This window comes from Drosophila albomicans, chromosome X (genome assembly GCF_009650485.2).
Source record: "Drosophila albomicans strain 15112-1751.03 chromosome X, ASM965048v2, whole genome shotgun sequence".
NCBI lineage: Eukaryota > Metazoa > Arthropoda > Insecta > Diptera > Drosophilidae > Drosophila > Drosophila albomicans.
This window is the reverse complement of record NC_047627.2, coordinates 11,962,295-11,983,612: the sequence shown is the minus strand read 5'-3', so window position 1 is coordinate 11,983,612 and position 21,318 is coordinate 11,962,295. Positions and strand designations below refer to the sequence as shown.

General features: G+C 36.5%; 4 protein-coding genes across 13 annotated transcripts in view; 2 read left to right on the top strand and 2 right to left on the bottom strand.

Annotated features, from left to right (window-relative positions):
• Positions 1–991: 991 nt before the first annotated feature.
• On the bottom strand, positions 992–9,850 carry LOC117577945 (putative mitogen-activated protein kinase kinase kinase 7-like). 5 transcript variants are annotated; one of them, XM_052002886.1, is made up of 6 exons: positions 9,515–9,850; positions 6,123–6,225; positions 5,763–6,062; positions 5,512–5,688; positions 1,259–1,403; positions 992–1,197 (listed from the first exon to the last, which is right to left on the bottom strand). In XM_052002886.1, the coding sequence occupies exons 1-6, from the start codon at positions 9,529–9,531 to the stop codon at positions 1,007–1,009; spliced, it is 933 nt and encodes a 310-aa protein (XP_051858846.1). In that variant the 5' UTR covers positions 9,532–9,850; the 3' UTR covers positions 992–1,006. The 5 variants fall into 5 exon arrangements, with proteins under 5 accessions (XP_051858846.1, XP_034118870.1, XP_034118864.2 ...); XM_034262979.2 differs by lacking the exons at positions 5,512–5,688; positions 5,763–6,062; positions 6,123–6,225 and adding exons at positions 1,459–1,635; positions 1,703–2,002; positions 2,057–2,224; XM_034262973.2 differs by lacking the exons at positions 5,512–5,688; positions 9,515–9,850 and adding an exon at positions 1,459–1,635 and having other exon boundaries at positions 6,123–6,264.
• A 294-nt stretch (positions 9,851–10,144) lies between these two features.
• On the top strand, positions 10,145–11,488 carry LOC117577947 (myb-like protein AA). The gene is made up of 2 exons (XM_034262982.2): positions 10,145–10,305; positions 10,475–11,488. The coding sequence occupies exons 1-2, from the start codon at positions 10,260–10,262 to the stop codon at positions 11,110–11,112; spliced, it is 684 nt and encodes a 227-aa protein (XP_034118873.1). The 5' UTR covers positions 10,145–10,259; the 3' UTR covers positions 11,113–11,488.
• Positions 11,489–12,008: 520 nt separating this feature from the next.
• On the bottom strand, positions 12,009–18,357 carry LOC117577943 (DDB1- and CUL4-associated factor 6-like). 6 transcript variants are annotated; one of them, XM_034262963.2, is made up of 5 exons: positions 18,265–18,357; positions 17,245–17,376; positions 15,620–17,005; positions 12,873–13,363; positions 12,009–12,813 (listed from the first exon to the last, which is right to left on the bottom strand). In XM_034262963.2, exons 2-5 carry the CDS (start codon positions 17,348–17,350, stop codon positions 12,400–12,402), a joined length of 2,397 nt encoding a protein of 798 aa, XP_034118854.1. In that variant the 5' UTR covers positions 17,351–17,376; positions 18,265–18,357; the 3' UTR covers positions 12,009–12,399. The 6 variants fall into 6 exon arrangements, with proteins under 6 accessions (XP_034118854.1, XP_051858756.1, XP_034118855.1 ...); XM_052002796.1 differs by having other exon boundaries at positions 15,653–17,005; XM_034262964.2 differs by having other exon boundaries at positions 18,253–18,339.
• Positions 18,358–19,151: 794 nt separating this feature from the next.
• The window catches only part of LOC117577944 (rhophilin-2), a 41,436-nt gene continuing 39,269 nt past the window's right edge, over positions 19,152–21,318 (top strand). Inside the window, exon 1 of the mRNA XM_034262970.2 lies at positions 19,152–19,385. The gene's annotated coding sequence lies outside the window, so the exon portion shown is untranslated. The remainder of the gene's footprint in view (positions 19,386–21,318) is intronic.

Below are 21,318 nucleotides of genomic sequence, written 5' to 3'. Positions count from 1 at the left end.
CTCCACTTATTCCCCTCTCACAACTGCCCCGAAGAGTTCCTCATCTTTGGACAACAAGCTGCAAGGTTTCTGCTATTGTTTGGTTTCAACATTTTTGTTTTTTTGTTTTGTATTTTTTTTTTTTTTTATTGTATTACTTTTCGAAGCAACTCACATTGAAACATATGTATTTAACTATGTAAGGTAGGTGTGCATGTTGTGAAATTGCTTTCTTTGTTTGTTTGCTTGCTTCTTGTTGTTGTTGTTGTTGTGCTGGCTTGCATTAGGCCATCTAAAGAGCACTTTGAAAAACACTTGGAATTTTTCATTGCCAATTACAAACGGGCCAGGCAAATGTTGGGGGCAAAAAAAAAAACGAAACGAAACGAAAGAAATACGTAAATGCATTCCGCGCAGTAACAGACCCAAGCTCTGAACCCCGCGATTCCAAGATCCCGGACCGAAGTCGAGCCCAGTGAGTGAGTCCCAACCCCAATCATTCAACTTGGTCCAAGATGAGAAAACAAGGCAGAGCAAAGAAAACAAAAACAAAAAAAAAAGAAAAAACAAAAACAAAAAACCAAATAAATTCCAAAACGAAACGTTAAGAATTTTACATTCGAGATACTTTTATCAGCTGCTGTTGCTGCTGCTGCTGCTGCTCAGTTTGCATTCCCGACTGCAAGCCAACCTGTTACAACATGCAATCGACAGGCCTCAAACAAAGCGGAAAACGTAACGCAGCCCGCAATCGGAATTGCAATTGCAATTGCAATTGCCAATGGCCGAATGCAATCGCCAATGCACTGGCATTGGCCAAATGTATCCAAGCATGGCGCAAATATCTTCCTTCGTCAGCACTCGAGGTGAACCAACAGGTAAGAAAGCTGCAGTCTGACATCGCTATAACAACTATTCCCTATAGAAACGATATGCGATATGCAAATGTTGAGTTGGGGATATTTAATGAATATACGATAGATACAAAAAAACGATAGATATAAATACATATGTACATAGTGTTCTCTTATTCAGACCCCTTGCTTGGGCTGACACCAGTTATGAGTGTCTGCCTAATAGAGTTTTCACAGAAATCAGTTTTCTTTAAGTCTTCCAGAATTTCTTTTATGGTCGGTCGGGTTTTTGGCTCGGGACTCCAGCTCCTCTCCAGCAATTTGTGCGTATACTTTGGTATGCCCTCTAACAATGGTCGCCAATCTTTGTAAAATAAATATATACTGTATTAACTAGATCAACATTGACCAATGCACGTGCATACCTTCAGTGGACACCTTAGTAAGAAGTGTCTGATAGTTTTGTTTATCGGGTCCATAAGCATTCGTCCGGCTGTAGACTTCCCAAGCGGTGATTGCGAAGCTATAAACATCACATTTTTCGGTATATTTCACGCCATCAATGTAGACCTGCTCATCAAAAGATTTGTTCAGCAATTGAATTTGAAAAGGATTTCAAGCTTACTTCAGGTGCCATATACCGGTGTGTGCCAGACTCGTTTGACATACAAGAGCCAAGCTGCCTTACATTTCCGAAATCACAGAGCTTTACAATACTCTTGTCACCATTGAGGAGTATGTTTTTTGGCTTCACATCACGATGAATTAGCTTTGGTGCTAAGCTATGCAGATGATTAAGGCCCTAATAAAGGTATAAAATACTGCTTTACTATATACAGTATTCAGTATATCAGATTTATACTACGCACCTCGGCTGCTTGAATTAGCCAGTTAATGGCATCCTTGTTTGTATACTTATGATCATTGTAGTTATGTATGATTTGGTGTAGAGATGGACCATCCATGAATTCGAATATCAAATAAAGCTTTGGTATTTCATACAATTCGGCAATAAATTCAACGATATTTTCATGTTTAACCGTTCGCATTGTTGTAATTTCTCGTTCAGCCTTCTCTTTTGTATCTTCGGTTACGTGTAGCACTTTGATAGCCACATCTCCGTCACATAAAGCACCTTTATAGACTACTCCAAAGGTGCCTCTGCCAATCTACAACAAAAGTTCCTTTAATATACTGAATATACAATTTATACCATACTTTACTTCATTCGTTGACAGAAAGCGTTCAATTTCCTGTTTAGTGACCGTTCTTCTCATGTTTCTTCGAGGTGCAAATGCCGACTGATTTCTCGGTGACAATCCAAAGTGAAAGATTGCCTTATCAATGTGAGTAATCGGCTTCTTCTATTATATCAGCTTATACTGCAAGTACTGAGAAAATATACATATAAATACATACGTATTGACAAAAGTGTTTAAGTGTTCAGTGGGTCTGCATGAATTGGAGAACAGTTTTTGGAGAACGAATATAAGTGAATGTTCTATCAGTTCCGGTATTGGCATTCGGTGATTCCCCCTCATGCGTATAGCTGATAGCGTGTACAATAAAATTGGTGTTTAGTGAATAAATATGTTAGTATAGTAAAGTTAAAGTTAATTTTAAAAATATTTAGTGATAGATCTTAAGTATAAGAATTTCACTATGAGTCTACATTTAACTGATTTGACTATATAACATATCTCTTATAGTAGTTTGCCGAGTTACTGAAGTTTTATAATACATATATGATTTATAACACACCTATTTTACTCATATTTTGTTTAAAATTTGATAACCCAACGAATTCTCTTAGCGAGAGTATAGCTATCGCAGTCATTCACCCGCTCAGTAAGAACCTTGAAATGTTGCTCTTTGCGTTTTATGTTTTGCAGTATTTGATCGCTTTAGTACTATCAAGATATGAATGAGTGCATTTATGCACAATCAGGCTTGCTTATGCCTTTAATTGCTTACTCAGTTAACATCATTAGAACTAAGTAGTCAGAGGCTGCAGTCGAGTGTGCTCGACTGTGAGATACTCGTTACACATTTTCAATTAAAGCAAAACAGTGCGGTATTATTCTTCAAAAATATACTGCAAAATACTAAAATATATAAAAGGTCATATTTGGTATATCGATATGCTATTTCAAAAATATTAAAGAGCTAGAAGCAAAGTTAGTAGTTCTACGAGAGATGAGAAGAGGAAGAAAATTCCTAGTGATCCTGACCGGAACTGCAAAACTAATTTGACTTAACAGCTCCAAGGAGTCTATTTTACCATTAATTAGTCTCTGTATGAAAACAGCACCTGGCATAGTTCTATGATCAGAAATAGAGAAGGAAGTTTTAGTAATAACAAGTAAGAAAGCTACAGTCGAGTGTACTCGACTGTGAGATACCCGCTACCCATTTTAAATAAAAGCAATAAATTTTGCGGTATTATTCTCAAAATATACCAAATATACAGCAAAAATACTAAAAATACAAATTAGTATATGTGGTATATCGATATAACACCGCATTCAAAATATACCTTAGACGGCACAATGTGCCAGATTGTCGGCCAAAGCAACTCAAACCCCTAGTAAGGCGTTTTTGCCCACACAAAAGTATTTCTTTAATGACTTTGACAATTTTTATCTGATCGCAACCAAATTTTCAGGAATTATAAATACTATAGTTATTATTGAATATACCGAAATTCGCAACTCTAGCTTTTAAATTACGCTTGTTATTCGATTTTGCGGGGGCGGAAGTGGGCGTGGCAAAAATTTTAAACAAACTTGATCTGCGTGCAAACATAACAAATGCTGTCGAAAAAAAATTAGAGCCCTATCTCTTAAAGTCTTAGAGATCTAGGTGTTCATACGGACGGACGGACAGACGGACAGACATAGAGACGGACGGACGGACATGGCTATATCGTCTCGGCTGTTGACGCTGATCAAGAATATATATACTTTATAGGGTCGGAGTTGCCTCGTTCTACCTGTTACATACATTTCCTGCCGGCACAAAGTTATAATACCCTTCTACCCTATGGGTAGCAAGTATAAAAATCTACTGCGATAAGGTGGTAATCTAATATTAGGATTCCAATTTAAACTACGAAGAGCAAATAACAAGAATTGTTTCTGCACCGACTCAATCCTATCTTGATAAACCCTATACTATATATATATATAGGGTATATATATATATATATATATTTACTCTGCACCAAGATTCTAGACGATTAAGGTTACATTGTAACAGTGAGCTCGCAAGACTATCATTAAATGTCAGGCAAAGCTTAACGTCATCGGCGTACATAAGTACACGGGAATGCTCAATAATAAAAGGAAGATCATTTATAAACACAGTGAACAATAGAGGACCCAAATGACTACCCTGGGGCACACCAGAAGTAACTTGGACACATTTAGATACAAAGCCATTATAATAAACATTCTATCTGTTTAAGAAAATTATTTAACAAATTTTTCGTACGCTTACTGGAAGCGTCAGAAGCTATGGCTGAAAATCTGGTATGTTTTGTACTTTATGGTATATTTTGAATTTAATATAAATATACCAAATATAGCTTTTGGGATAGCGTAATATTTTTGGTATATTTCATGAATAATATCGTTTTGTTTCGATGTTATTCAAAATAAGTAGCGGGTATCACAAGACGAGCAGACCCAACTGTAGCTTCCTGATTTTCTTTTTTTTTTAAGTTAAAGGTTTAAAAATATTAGTCGAACTATCGATATATTTTAGATTTACATCTTTAATTTATAAAAAGCTTTTATAACGCCTATAAAATAAAATAACTAAATTTATTATTGGCTTACAAACAAAATTTTCTAAAAATAAAAATAAAATGTTTTTTTCACATAATTTTATTAAAAACATAATTAGTTATAAAAACGATTTTTTTTTTTTTTTGATTTTGTATACAAATTTGTCAAAATACATTAATCTGTTTATAAATGCACCCAACTCAATTTTAATTTTAAGTCTCTCGCTATCTAAAATAATATTGCAAACGACTATTCGATGTAAGTATTTAAGTATTGAGGCAGTATTATATTGTGTATATGTTTTACAGACTCCTCTCTCATGTGCACATATTTTTTCTCCACCATTTTTTTAAATTTTTGCATACACAAATATGCATTCTTTTAGGTATTGACATGTGATAATATGGCATGCGTTAACATGAAAAGATCAGATTTTTTCCAAACCAGATACTATTCTTGGGTAGACGAAGATAGCCCCTCAATGCGAGTGCATCTAAGAGAGTTTTCACAGAAATCAGTTTTCTTTAAGTCTTCCATAATTTCTTTTATGGTCGGTCGGGTTTTTGGCTCCGTTCTCCAGCTCCTCTCCAGCAATTTGTGCGTATACTTTGGTATGCCCTCTAACGATAGTTCTTTGTAAAATAAATATATACTGTATTAACTAGATCAACATTGACCAATGCACGTGCATACTTTCAGTGGACACCTTAGTAAGAAGTATCTGATAATTTTGTTTATCGGGTCCATAAGCATTCGTCCGGCTGTAGACTTCCCAAACGGTTATTGCGAAGCTATAAACATCACATTTTTCGGTATATTTCACGCCATTGTAGACCTGCTCGTCAAAAGATTTGTTCAGCAATTGAATTTGAAAAGGATTTCAAGCTTACTTCAGGTGCCATATACCGGTGTGTGCCAGACTCGTTTGACATACAAGAGCCAAGCTGCCTTACATTTCCGAAATCACAGAGCTTTACAATACTCTTCTCACTATTGAGGAGTATGTTTTTTGGCTTCACATCACGATGAATTAGCTTTGGTGTTAAGCTATGTAGATGATTAAGGCCCTAATAAAGGTATAAAATACTGCTTTAATATAAACTATATACAGTATTCAGTATATCAGATTTATACTACGCACCTCGGCTGCTTGAATTAGCCAGTTAATGGCATCCCCGTTTGTATACTTATGATCATTGTAGTTATGTATGATTTTGTGTAGAGAGGGACCATCCATGAATTCGAATATCAAATAAAGCATTGGTATTTCATACAATTCGGCAATAAATTCAACGATATTTTTATGTTTAACCGTTCGCATTGTTGTAATTTCTCGTTGAGCCTTCTCTTTTGTATCTTCGGTTACGTGTAGCACTTTGATAGCCACATCTCCGTCATCCAAAGTACCTCTATAAACTTCTCCAAAGGTGCCTTTGCCAATCTACAACAAAAATTGCGTTAATATACTGAATATACAATTTATACCAAAATTGTTTTTTACTTTTGGCGTTGACAGAAAGGATTCAATTTCCTGTTTAGTGACCATTCTTCTCATGATACTTCGAGGTGCTTTTGCAGTTTCTTCTGCAGTTTCTTCACGTTTGCTGCCAAAATATATACATACAATCATACGTTTGTACAAGATGTCTAATTGAAATACATACAATGAGACATGTCACAGCTATTGTACTTATCCTTGCATACCTTAGATTTCTTAGCAGATTCAGTGAAACTTAAGTATGAAGAAACAAGTAAGAAAGCTACAGTCGAGTGCACTCGACTGTGAGATACCCGCTACCCATTTTGAATAAAAGAAATATATTTTGCGATAATTTTCTCAAAATATACCGAATATACTGCAAAAATACTAAAAATATACCAAATAGTATATTTGGTATATTGATATAGTACCGCATTCAAAATATACCATAGACGGCACAATATACTAGATTGTCATCTAAAGCAACTAAGACCCCTAGTAAGTAGGCGTGTTTGCCCATACAAAAGTATTTCTTTAATAACTTCGACAATTTTCATCTGATCGCAACCAAATTTTCAGGAATCTTAACTACTATAGTTATTATTATATATACCAAAATTCGCAACTCTAACTTTAAAATTACGCTTGGTATTCGATTTTTTTGATTTGCGGGGGCGGAAGTGGGCGTGGCGAAAATTTGAAACAAACTTGATCTGCGTGCAAACATAACAAATGCTGTCGAAAAAAAATTATAGCTCTATCTCTTATAGTCTCTGAGATCTAGGTGTTCATACGGACGGACGGACAGACACACAGACACACAGACGGACAGACGGACAGACGGACATGGCTAGATCGTCTCGGCTGTTAACGCTGATCAAGAATATATATACTTTATAGGGTCGGAGATGCCTCCTTCTACCTGTTACATACATTTCCTGCCGGCACAAAGTTATAATACCCTTCTACCCTATGGGTAGCGGGTATAAAAAATACATATCTTAACATATTAGCGTATTAGTGAACACCGTATTAACCGGACACGGGCACGAGACTATCTAGATTTAGAATAAGATTGTAAATCTAAAACTTTCGTAAAACAAGTAAGAAAGCTACAGTCGAGTGTACTCGACTGTGAGATACCCGCTACCCATTTTAAATAAAAGCAATATATTTTGCGGTATTATTCTCAAAATATACCAAATGTACTACAGAAATACTAGAAATATACCAAATGGTATATTTAGTATATCAATATAGTACACCATTCAAAATATACCATAGACGGGACAATGTACCAGATTGTCGGCCAAAGCAACTAAGACCCCTAGTAAGTAGGCGTTTTTGCCCATACAAAAGTATTTCTTTAATAACTTCGACAATTTTTATCTGATCGCAAGCAAATTTTCAGGAATCATATCTACTATAGTATTGTATATGGGCAAATCCCAGAAACAGTCCACCAGCGACCAATTTTTAAATTTCACATTTTGTAATGTTTTTTTATATGGAGCATTAAAGTAGACATCGAATTTTAAGAATTGAAAGCAAAAAAGAAATTTCGATCATTAAAAATGCACAAATTTGTATCAAACCCAATTTTATTTGTAATTTTCATAATTTTACTTAAATTCGTGCTCTGCGCACACCTTCAAATCCCTTTTGTATTCTTCACAATTTTTTGCCTCTGCTTGGGCTCACATACAAATCAAAAGTAAATCACGTTGAAATAATTGTAAAGCACATTGATGAATATAATAAATAATGTTTAGTTTAAATAAAAAGATTTTTATCTTATGTTAATGCCAGCGGAAAAAGTGTAGCGTGCGACACGTAGCGTGCGACACAATGGGTTTACGGCTTTGCTAAAAATCTATAAACATTATTAAGACCAAACGATCAGTTTTTGTCTTCTAATATTCTTAACTTTCTTTAGGATATTAACTTTCATAGGGTTTATTTTGCAGAATTCGCTGAAAATTGCGTTTGAAATGAAAATTTTGAAACTAACTTCCACTTTGTGTAGCGTGCGACACGTCACAATTTTATTAATTATTTTCAAAACAGTGACTCCAGTGAAATTAAATCTTATACCCTCCGAAAGTACTCTCAATTCTCTCTAAACACATAACAAAAGTTTACGGTAAATCTTTAAAAAACCTCCCAAAAAATTGATTTTCATTAGCTAAAATCGTGCGAATGTAGCGTGCGACACGTGGGATTTGCCCATATACCAAAATTCGCAACTTTAGCTTTGAAATTAGGCTTGTTATTCGATTTTTTTGATTTGCGGGGGCGGAAGTGGGCTTGGCAAAAATTTGAAACAAACTTGATCTGCGTGCAAACATAACAAATGCTGTCGAATTATAGCTCTATCTCTTATAGTCTCTGAGATCCAGTGTTTCATTCGGACAGACGGACAGACACACAGACGGACATGGCTAGATCGTCTCGGCTGTTGACGTTGATCAAGAATATATATACTTTATAGGGTCGGAGATGCCTCGTTCTACCTGTTACATACATTTCCTGCCGGCACAAAGTTATAATACCCTTCTACCCTATGGATAGCGGGTATAAAAAATGCGATTTCCTTCCTTTAAAATAATAACATAATTTTGGCGTTGTTATAGCCCAATAATTACTTACTTATAATTGTTATAAATGTTTAATAAAACGTCAACAAACTATATATGTACATATAAAAAGCATTATACAAATACAGCTTTGAAAATAGTTTAATGGGACATTCTATTTATAGAACCCTTTATTCCAAATATTTGTATTCTTGGAGATATGTGGATGCAGAATTTTCTGCTATTAAGACTGAAAAAGCTCTCGTTTGGGCACAAAGTTTACATATAATAGGCGTTTATATTCGCTTTGATTTAAACATTTTTACGGCACGAAACATTGATTAATAGAAAAAGAGAAAATACGATTCCGAATCCAGTTTAAACTCAAACGCAAACGCGGGAACTACCAACTCGTTTTAAATTAATAGTATATTACCATTATATAGTATAGAATTAGTATATTCACATTTTCGGGTAATTTTTAGTTAATTCTTGATTCAAGTTAACCAGTTAGAATTCAAAAATTTGATATTAGCAAAAACTAAGCAGTAAGAGAAATGCCAATACATGTACATATGATATGTATGTATGTTGGTTCTTTCAAAACGGATTGAGAACAGCCGAAAAACGATTTTGTCGAGTTGTGAAATGGTCGCATAAGTAATAGATAACATTTACAACATGTCAGAACTGAAGTACATAGAGTTATTGTTAAATTAAATGACAAATATCCCTAATTACACGTATTAATATTACTACTAAAAGTAAAACTTCTGATTGTCAAAAATTTCCACCCGCATGCAAAAAGTAGTGATCATGTTTGCTGTTCAGAATTACCTTTTGACTGCGCCCATTGTACATATGTTGAGTGTTCAATATGGAATCATACGAAGAGTATATAAATACAAATAATTTCATCAATAAAATACAACCTCTTTTGACCTTCAGAGAATGTTAGATGGATGTTTTCTAGAACTTGATTAATTGATTACCGGCAAAGTTTTGCTTAATTTTTTGTTAAACACTTCACAGAAACCACGTCTAATTATTAAATTTAATGAAGTACCGGTTAGAGCAGGAGACCCGGGATATTACCGCAATTACCGCAAAAGATTACGCTGACTGATCGATTATTATTATAACGCGACAAATATCAATTCAAATTTGATGTGTGGAATGTGCCAGCATTGTGTATGTACTGTGACAATGCATAAAACTTTAGCACTAAAATATACCAAATAGCTCCAGAAAATATCGTACCGTACGATGTTTTCATATTTTGCCATTGTGGATATGCAGCCCTGAAAACTTATCGATTAGAGTTTCAAGACAACAAACAAACACTTTCGACACCGTTAAACATATATAATAATAGCAGCGGCAATGTAATGAAGTTCACTGGGTTTAAGCCCAATTGAAGTTGTTACTAAAATGCTGCATACTTTTAGGTGCCCATGCATATACACAGTTCATTTGGTATATTTTGTAGGTTCAGCTTGCGGTCACACTGCACGCAATATACACATACCCAAAATTGCAAGTACGCCAAAAGTATTTACTATTTATTTTGCTATTCAAAAAAATGGATAACTCGATGGAGAAGCGAGGATCCAATGGCAATGCTAACTGTAAGTAGATCTTGACACACACACACACACACGCACATGTATGCGCCTACGTATTTGTATTTGAATTAATGCACTTTTGTTTATTTCATTTTCATGGCCATTTGGGGAACAACGTTATATATTCGAATTGTTAACACCGAAACAAAATAAACGGAATATCTGTGTGTAGTTAACAATATGACAGATGAGCAATTGCAACAGTGGCACACAGCATTCCTAACGGAGGCGCAACGTGAGAATTATGTGAACCATAATTTGGAAATAGTTCGTCACTATCGAACCGAAGCGATTGCTCGAGCCCCTGCCTTTGATATTGAACGCAATGCGATCAGTGCAGCAATCGCCCGCCACGGTCTTTGGATGCCGCCGCCCCCCAACAGTGTGTCGCAATCCGAAAGCAGTCCGCAATGCACAATGACATCAACAGCTGCAGCTGCAGCAGCATCATCGCAGGAGGAGGGACAACCGCCGCCACAGCGAAGACCCCGCATTGAGCAGCCCCAAACCCAGCAGCAACAGCAGCAGTTGCCATGCGATGTGGCAGCCAGCAGGGGCAGCGTCAGTGGCGCAAGTGCATCCAACTATGGTCACTATGTTGCCTTGGCCCACATCTTCTCCGACACATATGCGACACGAGCGGAGCCAGTCAATGGCATTATTAACAATGTCAATGCTAATTCGAATGCTAATACAAATGCCAATAGAAATAATAGTAATAATAATGCTGACGATGATCGAGAGGATTCGAATATTAATGAAGTTGCGTTAACGGAGACGATCGATAGCCTGGGCTTGCGTCGCACTTAATAGTCGGAACTATACATATATATATTAATATATAAAATTATTAACTATTCACATTTAAGAATGATATTTATTCATAAACAAATTGTTAAAAGATCAGCATGTGCAACATATTGATTAGATCGTATCTAATAATTTATATTTAAATGTAGTTTACCAAAAAAAAAAAACAAAAAGGCGAATATTTGTAAATAATATCAGTTGATGTTTTGTATATAGTGCATTTTAAACATAGTTGTGTAGCATTTAAGCTTAGATTATCTACATACATAATAATTATTAACCAGCAGATTATTGTGTACATATAAACTATATATACTACAACAAAATATATAGCAACATATGACATCTCAAATGAATTCTGAATTTGTGAATTTTCTCATGGGGGAAAAAAATGGGCAAAGTTATTCTAAACATTTTTAGGTATCGTATACAAATATTATTGAGAACATCTTAAAAATCAAATCAAGAGTCGATATAGCCCCACTCATTGTGTTATTATTACAATAAAAATAAAAACGTATTTTATTTCGATTTGATCAAACTTGTTAAAGATTAAGCAACACTTTGCATAATTTCATTGGAGTTGCATATAACATATGTATGGCACATCACATTTTCGAAATTGTTGCAAATTCAACTTATAAATATGACGGATTTTGAATGACAACTGAACGATTATTTCTTAGAGATAACGTCCGATTTGGCTATATTGACTCTAGGTGGAATCGCTTGTTGCGGTTTGCGGTTCTTTTTTTTACAGACTTGGGTACCGAGTATTAAATCAAAATAATGTATAATGTATAATGTTATATGCATGATAGCTAGCTTGTTTAATGGCACCTTATGGCGAGTGTTACAACTTAAAAAAGGAACAAGTGTTTACGATATCGTTCTCAGTATTGTTTTGGTTGTTTCTTTTTGGTTTTGTTTTGTTTTTTGTTTTTTGGTTGTTTTTTGTGTCTTATACGAATGGTTTCTTCGTATGCGTTTTTAATCTTCCAACATTGATATACATGTACAATATAGAAATCGGCCGACGTATCAGGACTGCATAGCTGTGGGGAATGTATGTGTATTTGTGTGTTGGTGTGTGTGTGGGAATCTTATCTAAAACTTAGGGGGATTTGTGTGCTCGCGATTACGTAATGCCGATTTCCGTGAATTCAAAAAAAAACCCAAAAAAAAAAAAAAAAATGAATTATAATATATAACGTTCTGTTGTACTGTATATCAATGGAGGTAAGCTTTGTGAATTAAATGACTAGATTGTGTGTGTGTTTAGGGAGTTTAGGTTGCATTTGAGTTACTGTTGCTCTGATTGTTATCACCATTGCTATCACCGTCGTCGTTAGCATTGTCATTATTATGATTATTATTATTATTGTTGGCAGCCTCGCTGCTGCCTCCGCCGCCGCTGCCGTCGCTCTCGATCACCTCGAGTGTGACAAAAGCCTCTGTCTCCATCGCTTCGGTGTCCATTGCACCAGCCTCTGCCTCGCCCCCCTCGCCAGCTGACATTGCCACGATGGCTTCGTTGCGTCGCTGTCTGAATGCCGCATTGGCCGCCGTGGCGCCTCCTTCGGTGGCATGCATCAGGCGACGATACTGATGCAAGCTGGCCAGGATGCGTATCATGATCTGTGCAGGTACCGTTATTGTATCGCGTGCCTCCACCAGCATTATCTCATTGCTCTGCATCAGCTGCAAGTGATACATTATATTATTCATTATCATGGATATCTTCGCTTTGGTGAACTTACCCCAGTTGTGCCCGCCTCATCGAAGCTGGCTGCCGCATCGATGGGTGCCCAGAGTTTCACATTGTAATCGATGCCAGAGCTGAGCAGATACGGCAACGTGGGATGCGGCTGAACGCGATTCACCACACGATGATCGGCCAGCAGGGTTTTCACCACTTTCCCCGTCTGACGTTGCCACACAAAGATGTGGCCACAATCCGATCCAGACATTATGAAATCATCGCCCCAAAAGCACGCGCCCTTCACCATTGTGCGCGAATTGCGATGTCCACTAAATGACATTTTCACATAGTCGAATTTCGTTATCGGATACTTTGGGCCATCTCCTTTCATCTCCACCATATCCGTATCCTCTTTGGTGTCCGTCTCCGCCTCCGTCTCCACTTCTGATTCAGCGCTTTTCTCTGTTGTCTCAGTGTCCATCTTTTGATTTGCATCTGTGGCTTCGGTTTCAGCTTCGGTTGTCACTTTTTCAGCATTTATCATGGTTACTGCAAGAATATTGGGTATTATTAACTTAAATCAAATCGTATCGAAATGAGTGTGAAAGAGTGCGTGCATTTTGCTTTGCTCTTTCAATCTATAGCATACAAATTCTATGAAAGTTCAATGAAAGTCTACCTACAATAAAACATACTATTTCAGCCATAAATTAAAACTTTGCTAATCTAAAGCTTATATTTTAGTAAAGATAGTATAACAAAAATTGTGACTTAATAAGTATACAAATGTTTAAATTGTAAATTAAAAATAAAACCTTATAAAGACTGTTTTCAACAGTTAGGAAACATTACAATATATAAGTTTAAATATAATCAACATACTTAATACCTAACATAATAGGTTACAACAACATAAATCCCAAAATACAGATTCTTGAATTATTTAATTATTTTTGAAAGTTCCGATTTTGTATAAAAATAATGCCGTTTAATGATCACCTCTAAAATTGCAATTTTTATATTTTCCAAAACTATTGTTCAATGGATTATAAGTGTTGAGATATATCTAATAACAAAGAATCTATTCATATTGTTGTTTCTATAGACAATCGAATAATATATTATATTCGAAAAGCAGGACAGTATCAATACATTTTTGTTGTTGTAAGATATAGTTAACTTATTAAAATTCTTTGAAATTCGAAAGTTTTAGAAATTTGCCTTGAAGTTATTTAAGTATTTGTAGTAAATTTTTAATTTATTATTATTATTCATTATTAGGCATATTTAACTGCGATGTTATGGTAAAATGTTCTTTTGTTTGTACGAAAATTTCATTTAATAAAATAAACTAAAAAGAGCGAATCTTCAATATACTGAAAACAAGCAAAAAAATGTTTCTATTGAACCGAATTATTTTACTTCATTAACTTATATTTGTGCAATAAATTAAATGAAGAACATTTTATTTATATTGAACTGAATTGTTTTGATTAATTAACTTTTACTTGTGAAATAAAATAAATGAAAATTATTATGTTTTTCAATGCAAACTTTAAAAATTACCAATTTTTATAGTCAACATATTTAGATACAAAATAAGTAAGAAAGCTATAGTTGAAATTGAGTGTGCTCGACTGTGAGATACCTGTCGCCCATTTTGAATAAAAGCAAAACAGTGCGGTATTAATTTTAAAATATGTATACCGAATTAAAATACTCAAAAAATACTAAAAATATATTTCAAAGGCTATATTTGGTATATTGATATAGTACCACATTCAAAATATACCATAAAATGCACAAAACATAAGATTGTGAGCCAAACCAAATCAGCACATTATTAATTAAAAAAAATACCGAATTAATATGCTCCAAAAATACTTAAAATATTCATATACAAAAAGATATGTTTGGTATGTTTATATAGTGTACTATATTCATACATTCAAATTATACCATAAAGTGCAAAATATACCAGAATGTCAGCTTAGCCTACTAAGATCCGTTGTAAGTAAGCGAATTTCATAATGCAAAAGTATTTCTTAAATAACTTCTAAAATTGTTATCTGATTCCAACTAAATTTGCAGGAATCATTTAAACTATAGTTCTAGTTGTATTTACAGAAAACTACGCTTGTTATTCGATTTTTGTCGATTTGTGGGGGCGAAAGTGGGTGTGAAGTCTGTGACCTGTGTGGAAACATAACAGATGCATGAACATAACAAATTATAGCTCTATCTCTTATAGCCTCTGAGATCGAGTGTTTCATATGGACAGACGGACGTGGCTATATCGTCTAGGTTCTTGACACTGATTAAGAATATATATAATTTATAGGGTCAGAGGTGCTTACTTCTGCCTGTTCTGTTACATATGAACACTTCAAGGAGGCACAAAGTCATAATAGCCTTCTACTCTATGTAGGTAATAGGTATAAAAAATAATTCTAATTCTATTTTACCTTAAAACGAATTCGCACTCTTCCTCGAATAAATGGAAATAACTTTATCTTATGGAATATTTCATAATAAGACTTATTAGACTTATGTGTATGGGTAGTGGGTATAACAAATAATTTAAATTCTATTCTACTTTAAAAAAGAATTCGCGCTCTCCCTCGAATAAATGGAAATGAATGGAAAGAATTATATCTTGTGGAACATTTCATAATAATACTTATTACACTTATGTGTATGGGTATAAAAAATAATTCTAATTCTATTCTACTTTAAAAAATAATTCTCCCTCGAATAAATGGAAAAACTATACCTTATGGAATATTTCGTAGTAGTAATACTTACGACACTTAGGTGTGATGGTGTGCTCAGACTTACCATCAGCAGTTGGGGATCTAGTTGCTGTTGCCGGTGGAGGCGGCGTGGGTGGTGAGGACGCCTCAATTGGATTGCCTGGCTGCATGCTGATCTGTGTCAGAAGCTGGCTGCTGCTGCGATTTAAAGCCGACTCGCTGCGATTGTCCAGCGTACGCATGACGGCATCCTGCCAGCTCAAGTGTCCGCCGCCGCTTCGTGGAGTGCTGTTGCTGCCGCTGTTGTTGCTGCCACCACCGCCGTTGTTGCCACCGCCACCGCTACCGCCACCGCTGCTGTTGTTACTGGCAGCAAGGGGACGTGACGGACGTGTCTGGGAGTTGAGCATGCGAAAGATTTCGTCGCTTAGGCGATTCAACACGCCCGGCTCAAGCGGCGGTCGCGCCTGTCCGACATTGAGGCGATTCTGTCCCTGCTCGGTGGTGGCCATCGAATTGGGTCCCGTGTCGGACCAATCGCCGCGAAAGCGCAGACGCGGCATTTGCGCCTCGGGATCATCGTCGCGCCGCAGCTTGGGCGTATAGCAGCCGCTCTTGAGCAGCTCGCCATCTTCGTAGCCAGGATGTCGCAGATCATACAGATACAGCTGCTCCATCGAATAGCTGACCAGCAGCTCCGTTTCATCGGCGCTGTACTTGACGCACGTCGGTCGATAGTGACGACGCGTATACTCCATGGGTATGGGATATGCCTTCAGTGGCCAGGTGATGCGTTCACGATCCGTGGTCGAGTACGTGAGCATGCGACGATCGTAGAGTCGCACTATCGAATCGGAGCAACCGATGGCGATGTTGTGATAGTTGATGGGCGCCACATCCATGGCGGTGACAGCACAGGGCGCTGTGATAAAGATGTGCTGCTCACAGACCGCCTCCAGGCAGCTGCTGCTGATGCGCAGATCGATGCAGCGGACGGTGCCATCCTCGCCGCAGCTCAAGAACGTGCGCGGACAATCGGGCAGCGGCTGCACATCGTACGTGCTGCCAAAGGCGTGGCAATCGAACAGACTGGCCGCCCGGCCGGCGTCATCGATGAGCGCCTCCTCGGGTCGACTCTTGCCGGATCCGTAGGGTGCAAGGAATTCGGTGTGCATCACAATGCCTTCGCCGGAGCACGAGACGATCGCCTGATCGTTGGTGTGCGGCATAAAGCGAGCACTGAATATGTGCCGCTTGTGCATTGTCTTGGAGCGGACGGCGATGCGGCCCGTTTTGGCCTCGGTGATGACCAGATGATTGTCATCGGAGCCGGAGACGAAATGTGTGCCGCTGGCATTCCAGTTCACCGTGTTCACGCAGCCGGTGTGCACATCAAATTTATTCAAGAGGCTCAGGCGTTGCACAAAGTCCAGCGAATCTGGAAAAAAACAAAACATATACATATGTATATATATATATATATATATAACACGCACACAATCCAGAAATTAGTAGTTGCCACTATCATAAATCATAAATCGCAATCATAATCGCCCAAAATTGCACTTCTGCACCACAGAGATAAAGACATGGGGAGAACAAAAAAAAAAAAAAAAAAAAAAAAAAAAAAAAAAATGGGCACTGGTCGATCATGATGACAATGAGTTCTACACTCACTTTTGCAGCTGGCTTGCAGATCGGTTTGGAGATCATTGGCATTATGATACGGATAATCGCTGATACACTGCTGTACACTACGACGCAATCCTCGGCGGTCGGTCATCTCTTCCTTCCTTCCTACGGCGACCTCTGTAATGTGAAAAGTGAAACATATTCAACCAAAATGTATATTTATAAAGTGTATGTTATAAATGCGCACAAGTACAAACTAGTAAGCTTCTGATTTTTACGATTTTTACACGAATTTTACAATTTCAAAATGGCATTTAACTAAATTCCATTTTTCGTTCGAAGTAAAGGAATTATCATTTAAGTAAGACGTATTACAAATATATTGATATCGACTTTTCCGTTAGATAAATGTTACTCATCAATTGAATTTCTACAACTATTGTTTAATAATATAAAAAAGTTGTATACGTTTTTCCGTCTCTTTGCTTGCAATTGGATTATTTAATTCCGTCTTGCATATTTTCAACATGCATTAGGAGGATTAATTAGTGTTATAGACCGTTTGTCTGCTAAAAACTATTTTCAATGATACATATACTCATACATACATTATTTGTCTATACTTTAAATATCCAACTATTGTTTTAGGCAGCTAACGCTTCTGCTCTCTCTGTGCTGTGCATGCAATCTGTCATTTGGGAGCTGTCAGCTGTCAAAGCGCTTGTAAAAGTCAGCATCTCCGTCTGTTAAAGTGTATAATAACACTTCACAAGCTCTAAGCAAGAAAATTCTATATGTGTGGGCATGTGTGTGTGTGTAAGTATGTGTACATGGCCGGGACTGCGTCCGCTTTGAAGTCTTTTTTTGTTTTGTGCAACAACAAAAATATATGTGAATAATTATATAAAAATTCAAAACAAACCGCCACTCGCCAATTTAATCGACACTAAAAATTTTAATGTTTTGCTTGATTTTTTTTCAGTGTTTAGATAAGCCACTTTATTTTGCTGGTCGTATGAGCTGATTCCAAGTGTAGTATTGTTTTGTATTTACCAAGGGCGTTACCTATTTAATGCTCCCGAAAAACATAAGAAACCACTTCTATTAGCCTCTAACACACAAACACAAATTCGATATTTATTTTTGTTGCTAGCTCAGCTGTCGTGGAAGAATGTGACCAACTCACCTGAGCATCAGAAATACCTTCTAGGGTTGTTGAACATAAATAAAGGTATCAATATATCGATATATTTTACAAATCTACAAAATGGCACGGCCATATGCAAATTGTGCACAATGGTGTTAACAAATATGCAAATTTAACAAATTAGTTTTTTTTCTCGCCAAATGGTTACGTCCTTAAGTAGTTGAAATTTAAACACCAATGGACTGAATATATATATAAGAATATATATATAAGACAAAGAGACAGAAGAGAAATAAAAAACAATAATATAATTGGCAATAAAAATAAACTGAATTAAACAGAATTCAATGGAAAAATACCATCCCAATTTGGTTTCCTTGTCATATAAAAACAGCAATCTACGCTTAATTTGAAACTTTGCTTAAATTACTACAGAAAAGGCAACTTGTGGCTTCCTTAAATAGCTCTATAAATTATTCACATTGACACAACTATTCGGTGAAAGCCTTTATTAAACGGTCACTCTTTAAGCGGTGCAGTGCAGGAAATCCGTATTTTAGTAAAATTGAACTCCGTTTTATTTGAATGTTGAAAAACCGTTACACTTTAAGCTGTTGGGTGCAATTGTTATGATTCGCTCATGTCTATCGATAATTTTGAAAGTGAACTACATGCCGGCTTCAATGTGACCACATCTTTGGTGCACTGCTTGCTTTAAAAATACTGACGAAATACTAGCAAATGGAGTTTGGTTATATTTTGGAAATCGAAACGGGAAACGGCGCTGCTGGTCCCCTTCAGTAGTTGTACACAGTCGAGTTGAGCGTGCGCACCAAACGCTAGTTTCTGTTCGCCGCTTTGAGGTAGCAACCTGTTGCGTCTAGTGTGTGTTTTTTTTTCGTTTTGTTTTGTTTTGGCCAGTGGAAAGTGCAACGATATCAACGAACGACTGCGTTAGATAAAAAATCGAGTTAAAACACAAAAACTCACCTTTTGCCGAACAGCAGCCAACACACAGATAGCGAGCGTGTGAGTTAGTGTGAGTGTCATACAAATTAGAAATCTTTTGTTTATCCAATAAATACGACAACAACACAACACAACACAAAAAAAAGAGAAGCAAAAATATAACGGGCAACAAGTGTGGCCGTTGTTGTTGTTGTGGTTGTTGTTTTAGCAGCTTGTGAACAGCGGAAGGTAAATATTGTGAACTCCCAAGTACGCAAAAGCTGAAAAATGCAAATGTTAATAAAAAGTAGTTGCTGCAAAAACAAAAAATGAAAAAGAGAATACGAACGAAACGAAACGATAAATTTCAGTGGGTGAATGTGGATAGAGTTGTTGTTGCTGTTGCTGCTGCTGCTGATGATGTGGAAAAGTTAATGAAGCAGCAGTGAAACAAAAGATCAGTTCCGTTGCAGCAGCTAACACCGAATAAGAAGACGAAGAAGAAGAAGAAGCAGCAGCAGTAGCAGAATAAGCTACTTACCATGCATTGTAGATAAATTCGTTTCGTCTACTCTCCGTGTATTTGTGTCAATTGTTGGCATTCGAGAATAACAAATTAAAAATGCCAACCAGTTTAGTCACGCGCCCCCCTCCCTCCCACCTCAGCACACCGCACCACACCTCCCTCCCCATTTGAAGACCCAGAACTTGAAGCTATTGTTGCTGTTTGCTGCTGCTGCTTCTTCTTCTTCTTGTGATGCTGCATTGTTGTTGTTGCTATTGTTATTGAAGATTCTTAGAGCTGCACGTCATTTGTTAAATGCCGCACAAACAACGATAGAAAGCGACAAATCGGACAAAAAAAAAACCTTTTCTGTTGTTTGTTGTTGTTGTCTCAAAGCTCAATATAAACAGCAAAGTGGAATGGGTTATTGGGCTATTCCAATTGGACTCGAATAATAAGTATCGATGACAGGCAGCGATAAAAGGGCGTCGATAAAAGGATTAGAGCTCGAGAAGTATTTTTATGCTGAAGCAGAGGGTTTTAAATGAGATAATAAATCTTTTTTTTTTTTTTTTGAATGAAGCAAGATTTACTTTTGGCATGTTTATTTTCTTAACAAACGAGAGTTTGAGGATAGCACATGTCGAGAAACATATTCCAATTGGAGTGCAAGTATCGATTACCACCATCGATCCAAAGAGGAATTAAATGAAACAAGTATTTTTTCGAGTAATTTGGGATTAGCAAAATTTTAACTGCTGCTGTAAAGATGAGCAAAGTAATGAGTGATGATTCATAGTTAGACTGCAATGGATATTTGTTGTGTGTGTGTGTGTGTGTATTTTTGTGTCGCTTGATAAGATTGCAGAGCTGAGATAACTAAAGTGACTAAATGAAGTACTTTTTAATAAATATAGTATGTATGTGATTAGTTGGCCATGCGACGACAATGAATAGAGATCATATACGGCAGTATAATCGCGTACTACATCAGATTAATCAGAAAAGCGGAACGAGCTGAGATAAACTTTCCCATTTCAAGAAGCAGAAACGAGCGAAACACACGACACGATCAGCAAACAATAACAACAACAACAATAACAACAATTGCATTCAGTTTTGTTTTTTTTTTTTTTTTTGCATGCATTTTTCGCTGTTGGCAATTAAATGAAGCTGTGCATTTATGTTGCATATAGAGCATAGATATATACAATATATGTATATACAATACACATACATACATATGTATGTATAACGGTGCCTCTCTTTAACTGCAGCATAATGATGCTTAATGGCAATTCAATGAAAATTGCAACTGAAACTGAAAACTGAAAACTTCCCCGCGGAAAAAGTGAAATTTGCACAAAGAGCAAAAGAGAGACAGCGAAGCAGCAACAACAACAACAACAACAACAGGTAGAAGAGGCAAAAGGAGAGAAGGAGGAAAAATAACCGCTAGTTATTATTTGAATTACTTGAATTACTCTCGCGTATACGTATTGCGAATTGTGAATTGCGT

Bases quoted from the DNA above. Each gene is read 5' to 3' on its own strand.
- LOC117577945 (XM_034262973.2), bottom strand. From the start codon at position 6,251: ATGATTGTATGTATATATTTTGGCAGCAAACGTGAAGAAACTGCAGAA. The intron at 6,063-6,122 runs GTAAAAAACAAT...TTTTTGTTGTAG, and splicing joins CCTTTCTGTCAACGCCAAAA to ATTGGCAAAGGCACCTTTGG. The intron at 1,636-5,762 runs GTGCGTAGTATA...TACCTTTATTAG, and splicing joins GGCTAATTCAAGCAGCCGAG to GGCCTTAATCATCTGCATAG.
- LOC117577947 (XM_034262982.2), top strand. From the start codon at position 10,260: ATGGATAACTCGATGGAGAAGCGAGGATCCAATGGCAATGCTAACT. The intron at 10,306-10,474 runs GTAAGTAGATCT...ATCTGTGTGTAG, and splicing joins ATCCAATGGCAATGCTAACT to TTAACAATATGACAGATGAG.
- LOC117577943 (XM_034262963.2), bottom strand. From the start codon at position 17,350: ATGACCGACCGCCGAGGATTGCGTCGTAGTGTACAGCAGTGTATCAGC. The intron at 17,006-17,244 runs GTGAGTGTAGAA...GTTTTTTTCCAG, and splicing joins TCTGCAAGCCAGCTGCAAAA to ATTCGCTGGACTTTGTGCAA. The intron at 12,814-12,872 runs GTAAGTTCACCA...TATCACTTGCAG, and splicing joins ATGAGGCGGGCACAACTGGG to CTGATGCAGAGCAATGAGAT.